At 34.7% G+C, this 24,013-nt stretch overlaps 1 protein-coding gene and 1 long non-coding RNA gene across 5 annotated transcripts in view; one reads left to right on the forward strand and one right to left on the reverse strand.

Annotated features, from left to right (window-relative positions):
• LOC106063445 (uncharacterized) overlaps positions 1-22,316 on the reverse strand; it is a 75,495-nt gene extending 53,179 nt beyond the window's left edge. The window contains exons 1-2 of one of the 4 annotated variants that reach the window (XR_008775264.1): positions 22,205-22,316; positions 6,592-6,676 (exon numbers count right to left, since the gene is read on the reverse strand). This is a non-coding gene — a long non-coding RNA (uncharacterized LOC106063445). Of the gene's footprint in view, positions 1-6,591; positions 6,677-17,440; positions 17,534-19,251; positions 19,520-22,204 lie in introns of those variants that run through there. The other 3 variants (XR_008775268.1, XR_008775266.1, XR_008775265.1) reach the window with 3 other exon arrangements.
• LOC106074247 (uncharacterized) lies at positions 4,514-10,909 on the forward strand. The gene is made up of 4 exons (XM_056013662.1): positions 4,514-5,319; positions 6,617-6,678; positions 8,170-8,271; positions 10,590-10,909. The coding sequence occupies exons 1-3, from the start codon at positions 4,717-4,719 to the stop codon at positions 8,231-8,233; spliced, it is 729 nt and encodes a 242-aa protein (XP_055869637.1). The 5' UTR covers positions 4,514-4,716; the 3' UTR covers positions 8,234-8,271; positions 10,590-10,909.
• Positions 22,317-24,013: the final 1,697 nt, after the last annotated feature.

Raw genomic sequence — 24,013 nt, forward strand, 5'->3', positions numbered from 1 at the left:
ACTGTTAAGTTTTACATTCCAATAAAAGCTGGTTACTAATGTATGAATTTTGTTACATAAAGAATTTCTTTCCAAGTGGTACAAAATCAGGTTTCCGGTATCACTCCTGTACTTTCAAGCAGCAAGATGCATTCTTTACATATTATTCTTTATATATTCAGTTCAGTTAGTGTGGCATGGTGTTCCAATTATATTATGTTTATATTGCTAGAAATGTCCATTTCATGTTAAAGAATACTTTGTACTTAATGACAATGTCACACACTCAATGTCAATTACAAAACAAGATTGGGTCCTCATCACATACTTGTTCATTGTTGGTGACAAGAAGATGCACTTAATTTACAACTGTTGTCTCATTTGACACTGTCTTTAAAGCAAAATTAATATTTTAAATTTTTCTTTAATTAATATCTGGAGCAGTGTTTCCCAAATTGTGTTGCGTGGAACCCTTGTGTCCCACGAGGTCTGGATTAAATGTTCCACAAACTGCTGGAATAATAAATTAGTAGGCCACCACTTGAATTAAGCTCTCTAAAAAGTAAGCAAAGTATTCTGCAAAATACTCAGAAATGTGCGAAGAGTTCAGTTTAGGAATAAAGTTTGGGGAAACGCTGATCTAGAATATTTGTTAGCTTTCCAATAATGTAAACCTAGCTACAAATGTCATTATAGGGCATATTGTTTGTAAATTACAGATTTATCAATAAAAATAAAAAAAAGGTAAACTTTTATTCTTATCAGATTCTCAATATTTGGAAGTATAATAGAAATGTTCTCCTTTTTTTTTTTTTTTTTGTACACATGTTTCATATATACATGTTTGAGTACATTCTTAATTCTACATGACAAAATATTCATAAAATGCAAAGGAGAACAGCATAAATATTGAATCAATCCACAATCCTGAAGTAGACTTTACTTACTATGGTCTACAATTACAAGTTTCTTTTTTTTTATTTTCATTTTTTTAAACTGCTTCTATCATTTTCACTTTTTTATCTTAGTAACTGCACAAGACATGCAATAGCAAACATTAAAAAAAGATTTTTAAGTTTGAAATCAGATAAGTAAAAATATAAAGCTTAGATGTTTGAATAAATAGTAAAAATTCCCAGGTCAATCTACGTTTGCAGATAAACTTTGTGATCTAAAAATAAATAGGGCAACTGAAGATAAGTCCAACAGTTTAAGCAGTGTTTTTCAAACTAGTTGCATCCACCTTCTCCAATCCAAAAAAAAATAAAAAATTGTGCCCCCATTCCCCAACTGTAAGCTAGGGAGTCTGCAGTGTTTATGTGCTATAAGCTCCCCCAATGAGGTTCAGGGACGAGCCCCTAGACAAAACATTTTCCAGCATTCTGAGCCCCATAGTTTGAGAAACACTGAGCTAATGCCACATACAAAGGTATAGAGAACTGAACAGGAAGAGCATAACTTATAACTTTTTTAAAAGGCAAAACCTTAATTGTAAACCAAATTTTCACATCAAACCCTAATTACTAAATGTTATCTGCATATAACCCAACAGACATATCCACAGACAAATAATGCCCCTACATTTAAGCATAACTAATCAAGCAACTAGAATAGGTGAAAAAGAATCAATAGACTTGTCTAGAGAATTAAAAAAAACAAAGGAATAAATTAAAGTAACCAATTCCTTTGTTAACTTCAACATATAAATAAGCCTGGTCATCAAATGTTAAACTGGAAAAGTGTAGCAGCTTTAGCTAGCTTCCCCTTTTGACTCAGAATGATGGAAAACCATCAAGCCAAAAAGACAGCATCTTGATTCTTCAAATATTCACTTCCAATATTGATTATGTTCTGACCCAAAATAATCTCAGATTCTAAGCTAATGAAGAATCCTAATTCTATTAGCTAACCAAGTAATCAAGAACAGACGATTGAAATAATTGAACCACATTATAAGAATTATAACAATAATAATTTAATTTATATAGCGCTGTAAACATAATGCACTTCTGTAGGCTCAAGGCTATGTGGTAACATAACAGGCTTAAACACGAGAATGCACTGAGGTGCTTTGATGGAGACTACTTTGAAATGGACACCAAGGGATAAGGAAAGAAACGAAGTCAAAGGAAACACCAAGAAGATCAACTTAGAATGAGCTGAAAGAAGGGAGTTGAAGCACAAGGCAGACGATGGGGCTCATACTTGAGGTCAAAGGTTGCAATTTAAGTACCGAGGTTACAAGTCCAGCACAAGAACAATGACTACCCAAAGTACGGCCATAACTGGTCCGAGATGCGGCGCTATTTGGTCCCTCAGAACTTCTGCCCATTATGCACTTTGAAACCGCAGAAGCTTACTTCTAATGGATTTGTCGAGTAGGAAAACCATGTCCACCAAGTCATACAAGGACGGGTATCACTAGTACGTTTAAAATACTATCGCAGCTAAAAGCACGTAACAAAAATATATAGATCTAAATCAATAATCTCTCTCTCTCTATTTTGTTCACAAAACAGTCATTAAAAAAAAAAAACAGAAACAATAGTAACTGTACATAGAGAAAGAGTCAACTCTTTTTTTTTTTCAAGCCTGAAACTGCAAAGCTGTAATTGGTTAGCGTACGTATTGCCGGCGTCTGACTGCTAATTTATAATGTACGGTACGGTCTACAGTAATTCTTCACTTTCAATATCAGTTTCAACGTGTGTCAAATGTTTGTAAAATGATGAACGTTTTCGGATGTTCCTACAAAGTTGAAGATAATTTAATTTAGTTCCTAGTCCAAACCTCCCGCAGGACGACCGGGGGTGGGGGGGGGGGGGGGCAGCGGGAAAGGCCATCGACAAGTCCTAAAGACAGTCCAGCGCGCATACCGCACGATTAGGTTCAGACATTTGTGTTGCCAGTACATAGAGCAGTAGGACGTTTAGAGGTATAAAGAAAAAAAAAAACAAAGTTAAGTAGACAACGGCTAATAGGGAAACAACAATTTTCAGGTACCAAGCAGAGCTGGGTTGACTCAGAGGCGCCCTAAAGATTCCGAAAATAAAAATCCCAGTCTTCGAACCCCTCGGTTTAGAAGCCAAACGCTTTACCCCCTCAGCCACAACGCCCCCAGGAAGCGCGGTGGCTGAGCTGTAAAGCACTTGGCTTTTGAACCGATGTCCCGGGTTCGAATCATGATGAAGACTGGAATTTTTTTTTTATTCTGGGATCTTTGGGCGCCTCTGAGTCCACCCACATCTATTGGATACCTAACATTAGCTGGGAAAAGTAAAGGCTGTTGGTCATTGTGCTGGCCACAGGACACACTCGTTAACCGTGGGCTTGAGAAACAAATAACCGTTACATCACCTGCCCCATAGATTGCAAGGTCTGAAAGGGGAACTACCACTCCTCAATCATGAAAACTAATTAATCCTGAATTACCAATGCAAAGTTCATGTCGGTTTTGCGATAAATTATCTTATTCCACGTGCTAATTCGTACAAATTCATTAGCAGTAAGCAATTTATGTGTATCAGAAGCTATTACCTACAGACTTCCAACCATAATCCTACATCCTTTATATACAAAGAAGAACTCATTCCCTTATCTCAGTGGCTAAGGTCAAGGCGACATTAATATGTAAGCAGTGCACCGTCCCACTAATAAATAAAACAAACATCTCCCTATTAAATTTCGATTTTGAAAATTAGTAAAGAACATAGAATGAACATTGTTAGTGTTTCTTATTTTTCAAACAAAAATATACGTTTTCTGTTAACTGATAGTATCTCATATACCAGAAAGTAGCCATACATTTTCATTATAAAACTAAGCTTTATGTTTAAAAGTTATGCAGTTACAGAAATTTAAAAAAAAAAAAAAAGAAAGAAAGAAATATAATTCATATAGCTTACATTCTTATAAAAGCTTTCTTACATCTAAAGATTACATTGTTTTAAAAGTGGTGTAGGGGCCTATGTATTTGAAAAAAAAAAAAAGGCTTGAAAGATTAATTCTAAAGATTAAACGGTGCGCTTTCAGAAGACAAAAAGTAGCCAATACACTTAGCAAGCCACAAGGGATCAATATGGGGAAAATAAGATTTTAAATACTTTTTTTTTTGAGACGTAAACGTGTCAGATTAGGGCTACATAAAACGAATAGCGGCTTTTTCGCTTAGGGGAGCACCTAAATAGGTTCACTATTCAATAATATTAAATAACTGCAATAAGAATGCGAAAGAAATTGAAGCAAAAAAAAAAACCAAGAAAAAAAAAACAGTAACAAGGAAGGAGATCTGTTTCATTAATATTATGTAGATTTAGATTATTCTCTAGATTAAGATCTAGTCATTCTAGTCTGAATAATATATAGATTTAGATCTAAGTAAATGCAGTATAATACATTGATTAATGATTCCTTTTAATGTGGATCGAAGGTTTACATATAATAAGCTGAACTGAAAAGTCTAGATTGACTAGATCAGTGTAGTGTTTATTGTTTGTTTTCCAAACTTTTCCCCATAACGGAACTTAACTTTTAGAGATATTATCCCACTTGGTGGTCTACTAGTTAATTATCCCAGTAGTTCGTGGAACACCTATATTCAAGCCTCGCGGAACACTAGGGTTCCGTGTTTAGGAACACTGCTCTAGATCTCTATACAGTATACTTATACATTCTCCTTCGCCTTTGTAATTCTCAGTGTTTAAGTAGCCTACTAGATCTAGAACTAAAATATTGACTATGACTACTGAAAGAGGAGATCAATATGATGACCATGAGATCAATCAACATTTACTTGACGGAAATCTGAACGGGTTTAATGTCAATTTAAGACAGCATCCTAATGCCTTAGCAGAAGGTAATGTGCTGCCAAGAGAGATCCGCCAAGAGGAGCCTATAGGAGATATTAACATAGAAGAAGAGGCCGTGGGCCCTCAAGAAGAAAATGCAGGCAGTGCTGAAGAGAGTTTAGGGCTCAATGAGCCTGCGAGCCCACAGGAGAACAGCGCTAACAGGGAAATGTCTCAAGCTTTAGAACTGCCTATAAGCTCTCCACAACAGCAGCCCACAGGCTTACATGGAGAACGTGATTATCAGCTAAACAATGAATTTACCAGCCACCAAAACCAGAGCAACGAAGTCAACACAACGCCTAGTACTAGCCAAAACGAACAGGTCAGAGACATTGCAGAGAATGAAAGCATGTCTGCTTCAAATGCTAACAACCTGACCAGCACAGCCAGTGAGTCACAAGACCAAGATGCGTCCACCAATGATGTCACTCACTGCCAAGAGACCACCAGTAGTACAAGAGGAGACAAGAGAAGTTTTATATTAGAAATGGTAATACATTATGTGATAGTTTGTGAATTTGTCATTAACCTTTGAGATGCCAGAAGAAACTGAGCACTGTATTTTTTTAATAAGTGATTTGTATGCAATGATATATATACCAATTTTTTAATTAGAATTGTTGAGTATAATGTGTAAGAAATAGAAAATACATAGACTACTGTAATAGTCTATTGAACATTTGTTAAAGCAGTATAAAATGCACAGACTTGTAGGGTAAGTGTTTGTATAAAATGCACAGACTTGTAGGGTAAGTGTTTGTATAAAATGCACAGACTTGTAGGGTGTTTTAAAAAATATAAAATACATCTATATATATACTTTGGAGCATGGTGGCTGAGTGGCTAAGCGCTTGGCTTCCGAATCTGGGGTCCTAGGTTCAAATCACAGTGAAGACTGGGATTTTGAATTTCAGGATTTTAAGGGCCCCACCCAACTCTAATGGGTACCTGACTTAGGTTGGGGAAAATAAAGGCGGTTGGTCGTTATTTTGGCCACATGACACTTTTGTAAAACATTTAGCAAAAAAAAAACAGATGACTTTTACATCATCTGACCTATAGATCACAAGGTCTGAAAGGGAAACTTTACTTTTTACTTTACTATTGTCTACATTGATAAATTGTTAGTGTTTTTTCTTAGCAAGAAATTATATTTAACTCTTTCTCTCCGTAATTATTTACCACATTCTGATGGAATCAACGTTTGTATCGTCGGTTAGGAGAGAAAGAGTTAAAATAGAGTTGAAAGATCAGGATTATTTTGGTTGATGGATACTGACAAGCCTGTTTGAAAGATCAGGATTATTTTGGTTGATGGATACTGACAAGCCTGTTTGTTATCTCCCTTTTCATAATTTGCTGTATGGACTCATAGTTCAACATAAGAAGTTAAAGTTCAATTTAATGAAAACAAACACAGATATATAATCTATCATTATTTTTTTTTTAAATTCTTCATTCTAGTCAAGAGACAAAGATCATAAGTGGAGCTGGTAACCTATGGTTTAAACAGGAGACATTTTTCATTTGTCAATGTATATATTGTACAACTTAAAGATATATCATGCATTAGTCATTCAGGTATTAACCAAGCCAGAGCAATAAGAGCAACTGCCAACCAGATATTTTTTTTTTTATTAAAATCAATGTTAATACATGAAAACAATTGTTATAATAAGAAATCTAGTTGGCAGATACTACTAAATGTTTTCTTAGAAGATATTTACATAATGCACCAGCTTCTTTTTATCTAGACACTTACCAAATGTTTATTTTTATATCCATAGAATAAAAGTTCCAACAAAAACAGTCAAAGTGGCGACACCAGAAATCAAGCCAGGCATCAACTGTAAGAATAAAAATAAAATTCATAAATATTGTTTTTTTTATAGCAAAAATAAGAAAAATTCTAAAAAAAAATAAATTTCCCCATCTTTATTCAATGCATAAGAACCCAAATGAACCACAAACATTCAAGTGCAAACACTGGGAACTATATTACTGTTTAATCCATTACCTAATCCAAATAATTTGACTATGTTGTTGAGGTTACATGAACACTAAATAATCAAGGTTGGTTTTGGGATGCAAGAAAAGTTGGTAAATAAGAAAGTGGGCATGGGGAGATTCAATCCCACCATTCAGTCATGTTAAACTCTCACGGCTTCACTTGGGCTGGTTGTTAAATGAAATTAAAGCGATAATAATAAAGGCAACGTCTTCAATTCCAAAGCTTAAGGATGAGTGCAGTGTTTCACATGACTTAACAAACCAAGTTAAGAACTGCATATTTTCCGACAACGGATGCAGACAAAGCAGTTGTTTGCTGGGCGTCTATGTAAGTTTTCTTTACGTCTTCCACCCCTCGTCTTCTTCAGGGGCTTTTCTTTGCAACACAAATGTGTGTTCCGCAGCCTTTGTTAGAGCTCTCAGTCTCTATCTAGGAGCATCTTCTGATGCTACTATCCTCTATGCAAGTGAGGGCAAATTGACTTTTATAGCACTTAAGGGGGGCACCTCTGTCGTCATTTAAGCTCGCCCAAAAAGTTGTCGTTAGCATATGATTGCACCCATGCAGGATAAGTGGAAAATAAATATATATATATATATATATATATATATATATATATATATATATATATATATATGTATATATATATGTATATATATATATATGTATGTATATATATATATGTATGTATATATATGTATGTATATATATATGTATGTATATATATATATGTATGTATGTGTATATATATATATATATATATATATATATATATATATATATATATATATATATATATATATATATATATATATATATATATATATTTATATGTATGTATATAGATATGTATATATATGTAATATGTATATGTAGTATGTATGTATGTATATATATATATATATGGATTTTTTTAATGAAAATGTTTCCAAAATATGTAAATTTTTTAAAATATTTGACAAATGTTAATGAAATGATATAAATAATAAAATTGATATAAATTACAGTAATAAGTGCATATGTACAGTACTATGTTTGTTTACTGTATAGTGTTACTATTAAATGTGTTATTGTGATTTACTATCTACTGAGGTGATATGTATATTGCAGTAACAAGATTCATGTAATGCAAAAACAATGGGGAGAATTTTCTGCTTCACAGATTCTCAGTTATCAAGGATGGGTTTATAAAACGCATGTCCCGTTATAAATGAGGGATCACTGTACCATTATTTATGCGATTAGAAAACACTTAAATTTTACTAATTTTATTTCTTCAAAGAGCTCTCATTTATTTATTTATGGGTTTTATTTATTCTCCAATCTAAGCTCATCAGACTTGAACCAAACCAGTGAACAAGGAAGTGAACCAGATTCACATGAACACTTCTAATAAAGTTCTACTGTTGGAATTAAAGAAAGAAAAAAAAGGTACTGTAAATCAAAGGTATTCACATAGACTTAAAACAATAGTCTTGTATTCTCTATAAATAATTGGGTTTTTTTTTTATTAAAAAAAAATTATTTAGTTCATGAAGGTGTTTGGAGATTTCCAAACTAACATTTAATCACAACACATTGTGCTGTCTGTTTACACTTTGATTTTTAAAAAAATCCCATTCACTTTCTTTAAGTCAGTGATGCTCAACCTAATTCGACCTGCGTGCCATTTTAATTTCTGACACTTGTGTCGCGGGCCACATGAACGAAAATGTACACACACACACAAAAAACGAAATGAAATTTTACCTGAATTTGAAACTATTAGATTAGAAACCAGTGGAGCTAGTACTTACATTAAGGAATTGAATATCTGAAGTGATTTTTTTCCCACGCGTCAGAAAATGGCTTAATTACTGTACTTAAAAAAAGAACAACATTGTAGCTAGCTTTGACGTAGACTCATTTTCTTGTCGCTTTTTGATAAATATTTCCATCAATCCTCCTATCTCTAGGCGGAGTCTAACAATCTTTTTATTTGCAGGGCCAAACCAAGAATGACGCCATATTTGTTTCATAATGACGTTTATATGTTGTTCTTTTTGGAAACAGCCACACTTTTTATGCATCAAATATGTTGGCTTATTATCATGATCAATTAAAGAAAAATTAAGGGTCCTAATGTAGGTAATGATACATAAGTCAGCTTTTTTTTTTCAATGGGATTGTCTACACTTTGTGACAACATTTTGGCGGGCCGGATGGAACCACGTCGCGGGCCGTATTTTGGGCATCACTGCTTTAAGTAACACAATTCTGTATCAGAGAAAAAGAAGAGAAAGCGCTATCAAGAAATGCAGAGGCGCAATAAGGAGCCTAAAGTAAAATGCAAGAAATTGAAGAGTAGGATTTGTTGTTTTGTCTGTAGCACATATTAATTCTTATTGTTTAGTTGGCATCAGTGATATTTCAACCTGACGTCCTTGGTAGGTTCTGGCCAAATATTATGTGAACATTATAATTTTGCAAGTTGTAAAAGGATAACAAAAGTGGAGGGGGGCGGTCCAAAAAGTATATTAGAGCCTATCAAATATTTCGATAAGGAAGTGAAAAGCAGAAGAATAGTCCAAGAGTGTAAATGAGACTTGATGTTAAGGTGGATAGTTTAGGGAGGGGGGGGGGGGAGAGAGAAAGTGGTAATCAAACTTATGTCCCAGTCCAATTCAAGGTAATAGATAGCAGAATAGGCTGGCCAAGAAAATAATGGTGCAGCATTTACTTGTGGACCTTTCTGTTACTTTGGAATTTTTCATCTATACTGTTATTGTACAGTAGTTACGCTGAGGTTGTCAATTGTAGTCAAACTGACATTTGATTGGATCAATAAAAAATTATCTTATCTTACCTTAAATAAGAAGAAAAGGAAGGGGGGTTCCATGACAAAATAAACAATATTCAGTATAGGCTGGGAACAAATCAACAAAAGCATAGCCAGTAGGTAAAGCTTGTGCTATTTATAATATGTTATTGCAGAGTGCATTGACCCACTACATTCAGTTTGTTAACAGCGCTTTGTAAATAAAATTATTATTATTGTTTTATGGCTTATTAGAATACTTAAAGAGTATCAATGCTTCTGTAATCTGTACATTGGAAACACCAAAAATATAAGTTATGTATGGGTTGGCTTCCGTGTATGAAAAATCTCCAATACCTATGGTCAAGTCCCAATTAATGTAACAAATTAAAAGTGATGAGTGCAGCATATCAAGAAACTAAATCTCTACACAACAATGAAACATTCTTTGACAAGAATTAAAGAAAAATAAATGTGCATCTAGATTTAAAAAAAAACACTTTGTTTTACTCTTCAAAAAAAAAGGAGGGTGGGGGAGAGGGGTTGATATTTTGGCACATCGGTACAATTTAGGCCATGTTGTGCCCGTAATCCCTCAAGAGTTATTCCCCCTTAATAGCTCAAGAGCTAAATTTTATACAGTTAAAGTCATTAAAAACAAGGTCCATTTATTGGGAAGGGGGGGCAGAGGGGGGAGGGGAATGACTAAAATAAAATATGTGATAAGATCAAATAGCAGAGTTCAGCATAACAGTATACATCTTGTGAACAATTGACTGTAGTTAACATCTAACGAGGTGACTTCTAAATTCCATTTTGAAAAAAAAAATATTGAAAATGTAATTTCCTGTTAAAATGCACACTATTTAAGATCCTAATCATTTTCAATTTTATAACAGAATTTAAAAAAAAAAATGCTTTGTTTTTTTTTTTCTTCCTATTTTTTTTTTAGCTGCAACAATCAACAAATCTTAGGAAGATGGAAAGAATGGCATAGATAAGAAGGGCATTAATCTTGATACTACCTCAGCAATCAGAAGCCTCAAAGAATGAAAGAATGTTTTTGTTTAAGGAATCATTCCACCTTCTTCCAGTGCTTTAATTAGTGCTTCCATTCCATTAGCAGCGGGATGCCTTCCACAAATAAATGGTATGGAGTAAGAATGTGAATACTAATTGCATTCTTTTGTTCAAATCTTAATATCTCTGAATTCCTTTTGTTCAAATCTTACTATCTCTACATTCTTTTATTCAAATCTTACTATCTAAGATATGCTTTTTTTTTTATTTTTAAACTTTTTTTTTTTTGGGGGGGGGGGGGGAGTGGAGGGAAGCTATAAATTTTTTTTTTTTTTTTTTAGTCTCACAAATGTTTTTAAAAAGTGCAATGTGTATACTTTAAACAAGAAAAACCTAGTCAAATTATTTTCATAAATTTTGTTTTTCTGTACAAAACAAAAAAAAACAACTAGTTAATGAAAAAAAAAGTTTTTCTATACAAAATTGACACTGTCATCTGCAACAAACAGTTCACACTTTTATAGTATTTGGCATTTTTGAAAAACCATATTATGTTTATAAGCTAAATTCAATGTGTATGAATACGAGTCTATACAGAGGTGGCCGTAGCAGTGTGCAGAGCACTGGTCCAGTGTCGTATGTGGGGCCTGGAGCTGTAGACTATATATACCTTACCACTTAACTCTTTCTCTCCTAATTAACATTGTTGATTTGAACTCATTTAATTAAATTAACGTTTGATTGTATAAACTTTACTTTTGTATGTTTCTTTAAAAAGAGCATGCATGCTTAATTCTATACCAAATAAAACATTTTCTGATAACAAACGAGAAAGTTATTCAAGCTTAATCATAACAGGGTAAAAAAAAAATATACTAATGAGAAAATGTGGAAAATAATTGCGGAGAGAAAGAGTTAATTGATAATAATTTCTGATTGAATCAGAAAGTAACTGTTAATGACAGAAGAACCAGAACTCTTGCAATAAAACTGACACTTTAAAAATAGTTGCTTTGATGGTCAGAGGCGAATTTTGTCATGGAGTTCAGCTTTTCTGGCTTTTTGCTGTGCAAATAGGTTAACAAGATCCTCTTAGTCCCATGTTGAAAGTTCCTTTTCGTTTGACAAAATTGCTTAACTGTATAGTCTGGTTTGCAGCCTTGATTGTGGATCATTTTTGATACGTTTCCACTTTCAAAATCTTCTTTCCAAGTTTGCAATGATCACAAAATTATCAGCAAAATTCAGTATGCAACAGTAATGTTGGGAAAAGAATCTTGAAATGTACAGAAAGCACGTTTGAGCTGTATTGATATTATCTTGAATCATTTCTCAAAAAAATCGTCAATTCTGCATGAAAGTCAATGCCGTCAAAACTATATGAATCTTCTGAACTTAAAATTATGTCCAAATCAATGGACCACTTAATCAAATTATCATTGTTCAATGCCAGTTAACTCTTAAAGTTGAACAGAAATCCACCAAACATTGACTATTCTCTTCCAGCTGTTTAAATCTTTTTTTCTATTGAGGTAAGTGCTTGATCTACTTATTGATAAGAAATAACCTGTTCTGAAGGCCTCCAGCAACGATGATTCATCATTGCTCTCATAATCAAATTTTTTTCTCATGTACCTGACTCTTCGCTCCTTGAATATCTGATCTATGTTCATTTCATATGCAATTTCCTTTGCTTCTATTTTAGCATCAGAGAATCAGGCTTCTCAGTACTTTCTCAATAATGTAACAAGGCCTTGGATTTGCTGTATTCCTTTGATTAGCTGTATTCCTTTGATTTGCTGTATTCCTTTGATTAGCTGTATTCATTTGATTTGCTGTATTGCCATATCGAGTGTATGTCAGCAGATTGCAAAGTTTTGCTGACAGTTATTGCAACAAATAAAATGTCATACCATTGAGACTGAGAATAAACTTGAAGCTTCACTTTTCACATGTGAATCATTTGCCTTGTCAGCAACAGTCAACAAAATTTTCCACCTTTCAGCAGACACAGATAAACATTTATAGATTTTTCTTTGTGATACCAAAAAAAAATATTAGAGGTTGAGAGTTCCATAGTTGGTTTGAATTTGGTCAGCATTTCAACCAAGCCTAAAACACTATTGTTGTTCGGCGCATTAAGTTTTTCTTATCTTCATCATCATCCATCCATCCCAGTGGCGCTACAGCCCATGGAGGGCTCTGGCCTGCTTCAACACATCCTTCCATTCAGATTTTTCCAGGGCCTTTCGACTCTCCACGCCCTAACCACAAGCTGTTGCAGATCTGCTTCAACATCATCAATCCATCAAGGTGACCTACCCAACGTAGTCTGTTCTTTTTTATTTCAGTCAATATTGGTGGATCTTCATACAATTGATAAATCTCGTGGTTAGTGCATGTCCTCCACCCTGTTTCATCCTGTATGGCACCATAGATTTTCCTAAGAATTTTTCGTTCCCAAGTATGTATTAAGTAAATTTCCTGATGTCATAATCAGTGTCCAGGTCTCACTTGCATACATTGCTGCTGGTCTTATTTTTCTTTTCTACAACAAAATGAAAATGACAAAGGAATATCCAATCGCAGGGTCCACCCTCGGCTTTGGCTATGCCTACTATCAGTGTTTATCCAGAAACTTTGGTTTGCAAAGTAATATTTTTTTTTAGATTGTTGTCCTTTCCAGTATGTATTTAGGCTTGTCATTTGTTTTCTGGCATATTTGTATCAATAATCACTTTCTAGCTGCTGGTATTGCATGACCATGGGTGGGGATAGATGCTTCAGTGAAGGATGCACATTTAGATTCTGTTGTTCTCACTCTGCAAAGTATTGCATTGGTTACAGAATTGAATACCAGATTCAGATCAATGAATATAGATTCTTCATGTCTCTATTTTGGGGGGGGGGGCCATATTTTCTCCCCTCTTCTGAAAAATCTGTTTTAATGATGAAGCATTTTATCTAGAATTGTTTTCAGAGCTTTATTCTATTCATACAATAACTAAAGTACAAGAATTGTTTGTACTGATTTTGTATATCTTTTCTGTGACCTGCCAAGGTCTAAGCATTTATTGTGGTGTTTTGATAGTAAATAAGTGAAATAAGGCACTGAAGTATGTCCAACTGTAACATAGCTGTATGTGCTTTATTAGCCCTTGTACCACATTGTATTTTTAATGATCTAACTGATCCCAATGTGGATAATGTGTGGTATTATTCTTGTTTGTGTTATTTAAAAAAAAAATCTAAGCCAATCTTAACCACATGGGAATTTTTAGAATAGTATTTTTGTTATATCACAATTCTTTGAGAATTAATACAGTTTTGTATTTATAGAATTCATCGGAAAAAAGAGATCCAAATAATTCTGTACCAGTAGCCCAAGTTAAGATCTTTGCATAGGTTATGAATATGTAAAATACCACAGGTTTATGATGGAAGCGTATGATACATATGTGAGACTGACACACACAGACTTTGGTATAGATGTAACTGTTTAATTAACTGATAGAACACACGAGATTAAACTGAAATTAAGATTAAAGAACAAGAAAGAGATTAAGATTTAAGAACTTGAATGAGATTATTTATGATGGAAGACCTTCAATCAGATTTTTATGATTAAAGAGCTTGAATGAGATTATGATTTAAAGAGCTTGAATGAGATTATGATTAAAGAGCTTGAATGAGATTAAGATTAAAGAGCTTGAATGAGATTAAGATTAAAGAGCTTGAATGAGATTAAGACTAGAACTAGAGTGAACTAAAAACTGGAAGAATGACAATCTTCTCAAATATGCAGTATTGATTTTCTAAACCCCTTTCCTGGTTATTCTTGAAGCTTAATTGGGTTAGTTGTAATTTTTTGACCAATCAGAATATTTCTTCTTTGATTTAGTAATTGACATGAAGTGCCTTGCATGAAAGACAGAATTTACATTTTATAGATTTAACATTTAGGATATTTTTTTTTAGAAATACTTACATATAATAGAAATTAACATACATTTAAGTGGGTCCTAGCCCCTAAAATAACATTATACATCAGCGTCTCTCAAAATTTGGCCAGTGGCACCTCTTAAGCAAAATGAACTTTTTAGTGCACCTTACGTTAACTGGCAGGGGACCTTGGGCATCCAGGAGAGCCTTCAGAATGAAATAAAAAAAATGTTTCTTAAATGTTTAGAGTTTAGTATAAAAGTTCTTTCTAGAGATAGTATTGGAGAGGCACATTCCTTGTCCCATATGCTAGGACAAATTTGTACAAATGCTCCTTCTTCCCTAGTGCTATTAGAGCATGAGCTAGCCAGGAAAACCAGTGACTTGGCAGAATTTAAGTCATTGGTTAATATGCATGACTAAATGCATGACGCGTAGGACGTAATCATCTTCTTTTTTTTAAAGTAACGTCTGTATTATATAAGATAAGATAAGAAGAGGCACTTCCATCAAACAAGAAGGTCTGGTAGAGCACTATAAGCTCCCTCAATGGGGACTAGGGCAGAATCCAGTCGCCAAGTGTTTTCCTGTGATCTGAGCTTTAGAGCTCACTTTTTCTCTGAGTAAAAAGAGAGTAAAAAGAGTAAGAAAGCCAAAAAAAAATATAAATAAATAAATGTCAAGGTAAAAAAAGATAGGACGGACAGCGCATTATCTAGCGTTTCATCGGTTTAAAAAAGTTGCAGTTACTTCTACCAAAAGGAGGGAGCACTGGCCAATATTAAATAGGAGCATTCAAGCACATACAGCAAGCATACAAAAGCATACATCTACTACAATGGGTGTAGTCATCGTAAGATCATCTTCGTGTTGTTAGACATATCTAGTGGCAGACCGTTTTATTTTTTGTCAAACAAAAAGTTGTCAACATAAACGATGTATAACAGTCTGAAGAATTTCAGTCATTGTAACATGGTAAAGTTGAGAACAAATATATTAGCTGAGATGTTTTGAAATGCTTTCTTTAAAATGTTTTGAGTTGATATTGTAACAGACACTTCTCACTAGAACTGTATATTCAAAGTTATTAAAAGATGAAATGATGTTTAAAATATTTTAATAAATAAAGTAATTTTACTTGAGTAAAAACTACAGACGGATTGAAAACTACAATGTTTTCTTTTCACCTCTTGAAAATGAAATTGACTGGCTCACCCCCCGCCCCCTCTTTTTTTTTTCTGGATGTCGTGTCCACTAGGGGCAGGCCCCATAGTTTGAGAAATGCTGTCAAAGGATAGTGTTCCACTTGAGATATCTCTATTTCCTCTTGATTTGGCCAGTAATCGTGTATGGAAATCTCTAGAAATGATGTTTATATTTAAGTATGTTACAAAAATAATTTTTGCCAAAATAATCTAAATCTTTTGTGCAGAATTGTACACAAATTTTCAGTCACTTATTGAATCAGATTTATCATGCTTCTTGAAAATGTTACAAAATCTATATAATATATATTTTTTTTAACATTATGGCATTTTATGTCTCAAGGAACATTCTTTTCCCTTTGCAACTTCTTGTGTGACTAAATAGGCCAATCCGTTATACACAGCTAGGGTCACAGGTTGGGTATCTGTAATCACCAGGTGCTGTTGCCCTTTCAACCTTCTTTCTACTTCTGCAATCTAGGACCCTTACTTTATGCTTTCTCTGCAAGTGGCTCTATCAAGTGCCTCTTTTTCCCAATTGTTAGTGTCTTCCTGTCGCGTTTGCATATATAAGTATACCTTAAAAATGGGTGACCAGTGTTTTCTTTTAGATCACTAAACAGAATGTTTGGCCTCAACATTTGATACCAAACAGAAATTAAATTGTGCAACATTTAGTCAGTACCTAATAAGTGTGTGAAATATTATATACATTTTATTTATTTCATTATTTTTTGTTTGTGAACATTTGTGAAGTAATTGCTTTTAATGACTGCATTATGTGAACATCTGTGAAATGCAGCCATGTTACATTTTTTTAAGTGGAAAAAATTTTTTTTGTCTCTAAATATATTGTATTTCAGTATTAAATCAATTACCTTTAGTATTGGCTGTTCTAATGAAAGGATAGTATTTACTTGCTAGACAATTTATTAGGAAACTGCTATTCTTAACTTTGATATATGTATTTATGTATATATAGATAGATAGATCAGTTAGTTAGTTATTTCCGTGAATTATTTATTTCATGTATAATAAACAAAATGTGGAGTTCCTAATAGATTAGTTCATAGAATTTTTAAAATATATTTTGATTTGCTTTTAGTCAATTGACATTAAAGAGATTTAAAGTTCAATAAAAAGAACACAAGTATGCATATCACTCTATTTTTTGTTTTTTGAAAATGTTATTATTTTTATATCTGATATTTGTTTTGGGTGAATGGGGAGACCTAGATTCCTTACAGCCATGCGCTGTTTTAAAAGTGAATAAAAAGAAAGGAGGTGCTGCATGCATTTTGTGTAAGAAAAACTTAACAATAATTTTGAGCATAATGAGGAATTTAGATAAAAAAAAATTTAAAAAATCAAACCCTTCATTTTGGAAATAACACATTACCATAAAAACCATTTCCTTTTTCAATCTGTTTGACGAATCGCCATTATGCATGGGCATTTTTTGTTTATCATACTTTTATGCATAAGTTATTGATTAGTTAAAGTGTGAAAAATAGAAAGAGAACATATGCAAAAGCCAGAATAGTCTTATAAAAAGAGTGTTGAAAATCACCTGTATTACCCAACTATGTTCTACCCTAATTAAATCTCAATGCAGATGTGCAAAATGGTACAAAACCTGTTTGGTCGTGTTAGACTGTATCAGCACTACTTGACTAGGGATCTGAATAGAGAAATAAGATAATTGACGTCTGTGTGTAGTCACTCAATGAACAGCTCTGTGTGTTGTGTACAGATTTATCTTTTGTGCAATGTTGTTATTGATGTTTTTAATAGAAGAAAAAAAAAAAGAGTCCATGTAATCACAACATACTTAACACATACTTAACGTTAGGATCAATAAGGGAGTCTTAAGTCTTAATAGATAATGCATCATGTCACATGGTGTAAGTGTCAAGGTCACAAGAGATGTGTAAACAAGAAGTTTATTCTTATATTGACTTCCCAAAGCTTCCAGTTTCTACAGAGAACATTAAAACATGTAAAGGGACACAATTGGTAAATGAAAACTTGTATATGATTTCATCTAAGACAAAATTTTGATTTGAGAAACTATATATACACAAGACATATGCAATGTTTCAAGCTAAATGTTAAATTAGTTCCTTTGGACTTAATGATAATGTGTAGTCATGGGAGGATGTTTGAATTTGATATGCCCCCATCCCCAGGCAGAAAATGGTTGGGCATCACTACGTTTAGCTATTAGTAGCTAGTACACCATAAAACACATACATTTTTAATGTGCAAACTTTTCAGTACTTCATTTTTACTAATAACACTTTATAGGTAGGCAAAGTGCTACTTAAAAAAATGTTACTATTTCCATTTGATATGTCAGGACCCTATTAATCATCATTAATAGTAAACACTACACACTACATACTGGAAACACTATGTATTATTAATACTAAACACTATATGTCTTTCAAGAACTGTTTTAAAAGTGGTGTAATTATACGAAAAAAAAAAATTATTTAATTTAAAAAAAAAAAGAAGTGATTCGTTTTCAGAAGATAAACCGTAGCCATTGTACATAAATTTAGCAAGCTATAAATATCATAAAATCTGAGTTTCAACATCAGTTCTAGTTTTTTTTTTAATATTAACACTAAGAACGGACAGAGTAGCCTAAAACTAGTAGTGACAGAGTAACCTTAAAACTATTAGAGATAGAGTGGCCTACATAAAAAAAAACATTAGCGTATTAGTTAGACGATATATGTAGATATTGAGTCCGGCGGAACTGTTCTAACAGGAGAAGGGGCAAAGGCGAGTAACTGGCGCCTTAACCAGTAATCTTCGGGCAGGAGGGGCTCGTTAGCCATGGTTGGCTACCCACCTTGGAGAAGGAAAACTCACTCAAACCACTGTTGCCTTGCAGCTATACACAATCATGGGAACGGCTTCGAGAGTCAACCCTGAGGAAAAAGCAGGAGCTGGCGATTCAAATGCAGTTTGCAGCACCCAGTGCTACACTCTGGCAGAACCTCCGACGCCGCTGACCCCAAACTGTATCGGCACTGCCGTTCCTTTGTATACATCAGCTGCGTGGAGGGGGGGGGGAGGAACTGATGTGTGGGCGACATCGTTCCGACCACAGCTAATGTCCAGGCATTTATCTCACCGAGATGATCCATAGTCGCTTCGCGACTGAAGGAGGCCATAGATATGTATGTGTCTGTGGAAGTGTCGGTGGGAGAGTCTGCTGAAGAAACAGGGAGCGGGCACCGTTTAGAGCGGGCACCGTTTAATTTGGGCTAAGTTAGGAGCATTCAGCGAGCTTGCACCTTAGAACCCCCCACCCCACCCCACAAACACACTCATCCACGCACATTCTGCTTCACACGAGAGAAGTTGTAAAAAACATCTAGATTGTCTAGGTCCTAGGTCAATACAAAAATATAAGCAGTAACGGAGGTGACTTACATGGCAAAGTTTAAACACAGTCCACCATACAGCGAAAATCTGGCACAAAAAAGAAAAGTTTCTCATCTTGTCTACCATCTCACCAAACCATACAAGCTTTAAAGCTAGAGCTACAAAGTTCTTGTGTTTTAACTTGAGGTCTAGATTTGCATCAACGAGATGACTCACGCACACGAATTCTTTATTCTATACAGGCCTAGGTCGCATCTTGTTTTAAATTTGATCAACTATTTTTAGGAAACACAATAAAATGAGATCATTTAAATAATCCCCGATGATGCTGCGTACATAAAATTAAGACGCATTTAGATCGAATGTATTTACGTACATAAAATTATATACACGCATATATTAGACATAAATGGATAGCATCACCAGGGACCAAGTTTTTAAGAGAGAAAGTAGTGAATTACAATGCTACGAAATTAAGGGAATGCGCCGACCGAGGCTCGATTCTGTGACTGTGCGCCGACCGAGGCTCGAACCTGTGACTCTGGATTCGACACCACCGCCTAGCGATAACGCACCAAGCGAACTTAATCTCTAGACTCTAGACTAGTCTAGACCATCGGAATGTCCAAAAAAACATTCTTCTGATCCAGAGTCATTTCGCCCGTATGCAAATTACCACCCCAGTGGTCAAAGGTCACAAGCCCTAGCTAGCCCCTCCCCCACCTCGCAGCATCCATTCACTAACAACTTCAATAGAGCCGACACAGACAGCCGTTAGATCTAATGTATTTACAAACAACAAAGGATACACACACAATTAGACGGGATGGATGTGGTGTGTAAATGAATGTAACATGTTACACGGGCTGGGTCATACAATATTATATTCAGTGCAGAATTGAAGTCATTGGCTAACATGCATGACTAGATGCATGACGCGTTGGACGTCATCGTCTTCTTTTTTTTTTTTTTTTTTGAAGTAACGTCTGTATTATAAAAGATAAGCGCATACTAAGACAATTACCCTTTAATTATTATTGTCGACAACTATCAATTGTTTAAACGAAAAAAAAAAGCCTCTAAAAAGGTAAAAGTACATAGATTTCGTATCGCTATAACAAAATTGTCTAAAATAATTTTGCACTGTTGGCTTTATTTAAATTTCTCATAAAGCTTGAATAAGAAGAAAGTTTGGGTATCCTGTGTATCGGCCACGTCTCTAGCCCGTGCGTCCTGACCACTGGACATAGTAGTGTAAAACATAGACGCTAACTTGGATCTCTTCCACGGAGAACACTTTGTTCAATCAGGCAGGTGAATGAAAGCTCTGTGTTCTTACTTTACTGCCATAGAGTTTCAGGAGTCTTCGGCTCAACTCTACCTAACAGTCTCTCCACGCAGCTGATGTACCCAAAGGAACGGCAGTGCCGATACAGTTTGGGGTCAGCGGCGTCGCATGTTCTGCCAAGGTGTAGGTACTATTTCGGAACAGCAGCGTCGAAGTTTCTGAAAGAATTTAGTACCATGTACTGCAAGCTGCCCAGGGGTCATTGACTCCTGATTTATTCTTCAGGATAGACTTCGATGAAGCTTTTCCCAGAGATTGCTTTAGTCGCAAGGAAACGGAGATTCATACTTGTCTATCTACTAGGTTGGTAGTCCGCCAAGGCTAACGAGTCCCTACTGTCTGAAACTTTCTGATTTAGCAGCGCGAGGTAATCCGTCCTCCTGTCAGTGATAGCAGTTAGGCTAAACTCTATACGTGAAGACCATGAGTTGGACTGTTGCCAGGCGCAAACCATCTTATAGGTAGCGGAATTCTTAGGCCTCGCTTCTAGCCCGAGCCATCGGTAATAAGGATGTAAAAACGTATAGCTGATAGATATTTCTAAGTTTGTTCAGGTAGGCGGATGAATGGAAAGCTTCTACGGGCCTAGAAGTTCAAGGGTCTCAGACTCAACTCTTAAGACAATTACGAAGAACAACAAATAAACACGAATAAGCACAAGTACTTCTGGCAAGGTTCTTATTTATACATTATACTATTTTAACATGTTTCCTTTTTCAATAAATAATATACAGTTCGTCCACCGTGGTTCGATGATGACCAAGATATTTATAAAGAGAGGCAGACTTCAATTCCTCGACGCCCTCAAATGCAATGTTAGTGTTGGCTGCCTAGCCCCTTTTAATACTTATGATGCCACACTTATCCAGGCCAAAAGACATACAGATATCGTCACTAAAGCGTTTTATCGTTTTGATTAAGGTGTGTAGCTTTCGCTCGGTCTCTGCATATAGCTTTAGATTATCCATGTATAATAAGTGGGACACACATTTTGTACATTTAGTGTCAACCCTAAAACCGTTTGTAGTGTCTTGGAGTAATGCAGATAGTGGATTAATTGCTAGGCAGAACCAGAGCGGAGATAGGCAGTCACCCTGATATATACCTCTTCTTATGTGCACAGAACCTAGTTTATCACGATTAAGTTGCAGATTTATCTTCCAATTATCCATACAGACTTTTAATAGTGTTTTTATTCTTGGATTGATTCTATGAATATCCAGGGTTTTTAATAGCCAATCATGGGGAACTGAATCGAAAGCTTTTTAGGAATCGAAGTAACACATGTGTAAATTTCTTTTTTTTTTTCTATTAGCTTGGTGCAATATCATTATTATTATTATTATTATTATTATTATGTTAGAAATGAACGAGTAGTCATTCTCTGGCGCTGCCAGGGTCGAGTTTCGCTAAAGAGAAACAAAATTCATCGTAGTCCCTTTAACAGTTTCCACTGAGGAATTTTCTGGTGATGTGGCAGGTCTGCAGCAGTACCGCCCTCTGACAGGCAACGAGGATGTTCCTAGGAATGTTAAGGGCCTTGAAGGGCCTTATTATTATTATTATTATTATTATTATTATTATTATTATTATATAAGAAAAGTATTACTAAACATTTAAAAATCGTTAAAATATTATGCTGAAGTTACTTACATAATAAAGGAGAAACTCAGAGGAACAAATGTGAATAATTAGCTGACTAGCAACGAGAGAATGTAGGAGATATTCATGGTTCCTGAGTCATCGCAGCGCATTAACTAATGAAAAAAAAAACTTTAAGAGGGAGGGGGGTTGGGCGGTGTAATAACTAATTACAAGTGCTTGGTACTATCATGCAGGCTAAGTGTGTATACAATATCTGATTCAGTAACTACCGTTACGGTATTACATTATGCAATAGTTTCAACACAATTGGCTACTGAGTAATCAATAAACACGGTAATCATCCTGCTAATGGAAGATTGTAAAGGTATCTATTGTTTTTCTATGGTCTCGACCTATTTTTCAGGCATAAATGGGACTAATCTAGCTTATACTACCACATCAGTCAATTACAATTTCTTTCCGTTGTTCGAGATAAAAAAAACACAAAATAATTGATTACCAATAGTTAATTAACTAATTGGTTAATTTTTTTTTATATTGATTCTTGCGTTGTGAGGTAAAAGAAATAATTGTGCAAAACTTCAGCTTAATCCGAGATTGGGTGTGGAAGAAATAATGTGTACAAACGTTTGACCAGACAGACAGAGTTGATATGAGCTTTACAAAAAGAAATAGACTAGAAACTTGTGCTCGTAGGAATTCCCGGTTGCTATTTACAAATATTGAGACGGACATCCAGGCCATTAATTAATTTATTTTTATTTCAATACACATTCATTCCACAAAATGTTGTTGTTTTTACATTTCTAATTGATATCCTATGTATTTTGTTACGTCTGTTACGAGACACTGAATCACACACCAAACACACCCACTGTTACGTGCGCATGTTAGTGTAAATGTGGAACGGTGCGAATGCGTGTTGAAAGGAGAGGAGAACCAAAATGGAGAAATAGAAACAATGTAGTGTTCACAAAGTTAATAAAGATTTAAGTATTTCTAAACTAGGATTTTGTCGCTGTGATGTTAGTGTATCGTGTTAGACACCTTATTTATAGTTTAGTTATTTAGCGACGCACCATAGAAGACGCATATTGAACGGGACTAGTGACGTTTGGGATATTTTGGGTTAGAGACCGGAAGATCAGTTAGCGATATAATCCTCCAGGGTAACGACGTGTTTAGTGACAGAGACTTTTACTGTGGCCTTTTCTTGGAATAAATACATGTTACATTGTTCTTCAGCGTTGACTACATCTCTTTACTAGTTAAAACCGATGTGTTTGTTTTGTCTGGATTGTTGATCAACTACACGGAATACACCCGAACAATAACACCCAAACGCTTGCAGAGTAATTGGTTGAAATTCAACAGTCATCTATAGTTGACCTCAAGACAGCCTGAACAAGCAACATCACAATCGCTAAAGAGTCTCATCACATAATAAGACGTAACACACACCAATAGTAGATTATGAGACCTTGGGTCAACAAATAATAATGTCAACAGTAATCTCGTTTACATTACTCCATTTTCTAATCCTCCTCTTCGCAACATTTCACATTCACACTACGCTGCGCACCCTAACGTATTTATGTAGCTTTTTTTTCGCTTTGGGGTCCATTGGCAAGTTTTGACTACATAAAGGGGTCCCCGGGTCAAAAAAGTTTGAGAACCTCTGTGTAAGCATCCATTTCTCCTACGCATTATTCATAGAATAATTAGGAAACGCAATAGTGACCAACGTAAACACGTGAACTCTTCACGCGACAAGCAAAAATAAACTTATGTCGCAAAGGAAATAATTCCCGCCCATACTTAACCTAGAAGTAACTTAATGGCACATACTATGTTATA

Source organism: Biomphalaria glabrata, chromosome 16 (genome assembly GCF_947242115.1).
Source record: "Biomphalaria glabrata chromosome 16, xgBioGlab47.1, whole genome shotgun sequence".
Lineage (NCBI taxonomy): Eukaryota > Metazoa > Mollusca > Gastropoda > Planorbidae > Biomphalaria > Biomphalaria glabrata.

Excerpts from the sequence above, each read along its gene's own strand:
- LOC106074247 (XM_056013662.1), top strand. The coding sequence starts at position 4,717 with ATGACTACTGAAAGAGGAGATCAATATGATGACCATGAGATCAATCAA. Across the intron at positions 5,320-6,616 it reads GAAGTTTTATATTAGAAATG|AATAAAAGTTCCAACAAAAA; the intron begins GTAATACATTAT and ends TTATATCCATAG. Across the intron at positions 6,679-8,169 it reads AATCAAGCCAGGCATCAACT|CTCATCAGACTTGAACCAAA; the intron begins GTAAGAATAAAA and ends CTCCAATCTAAG.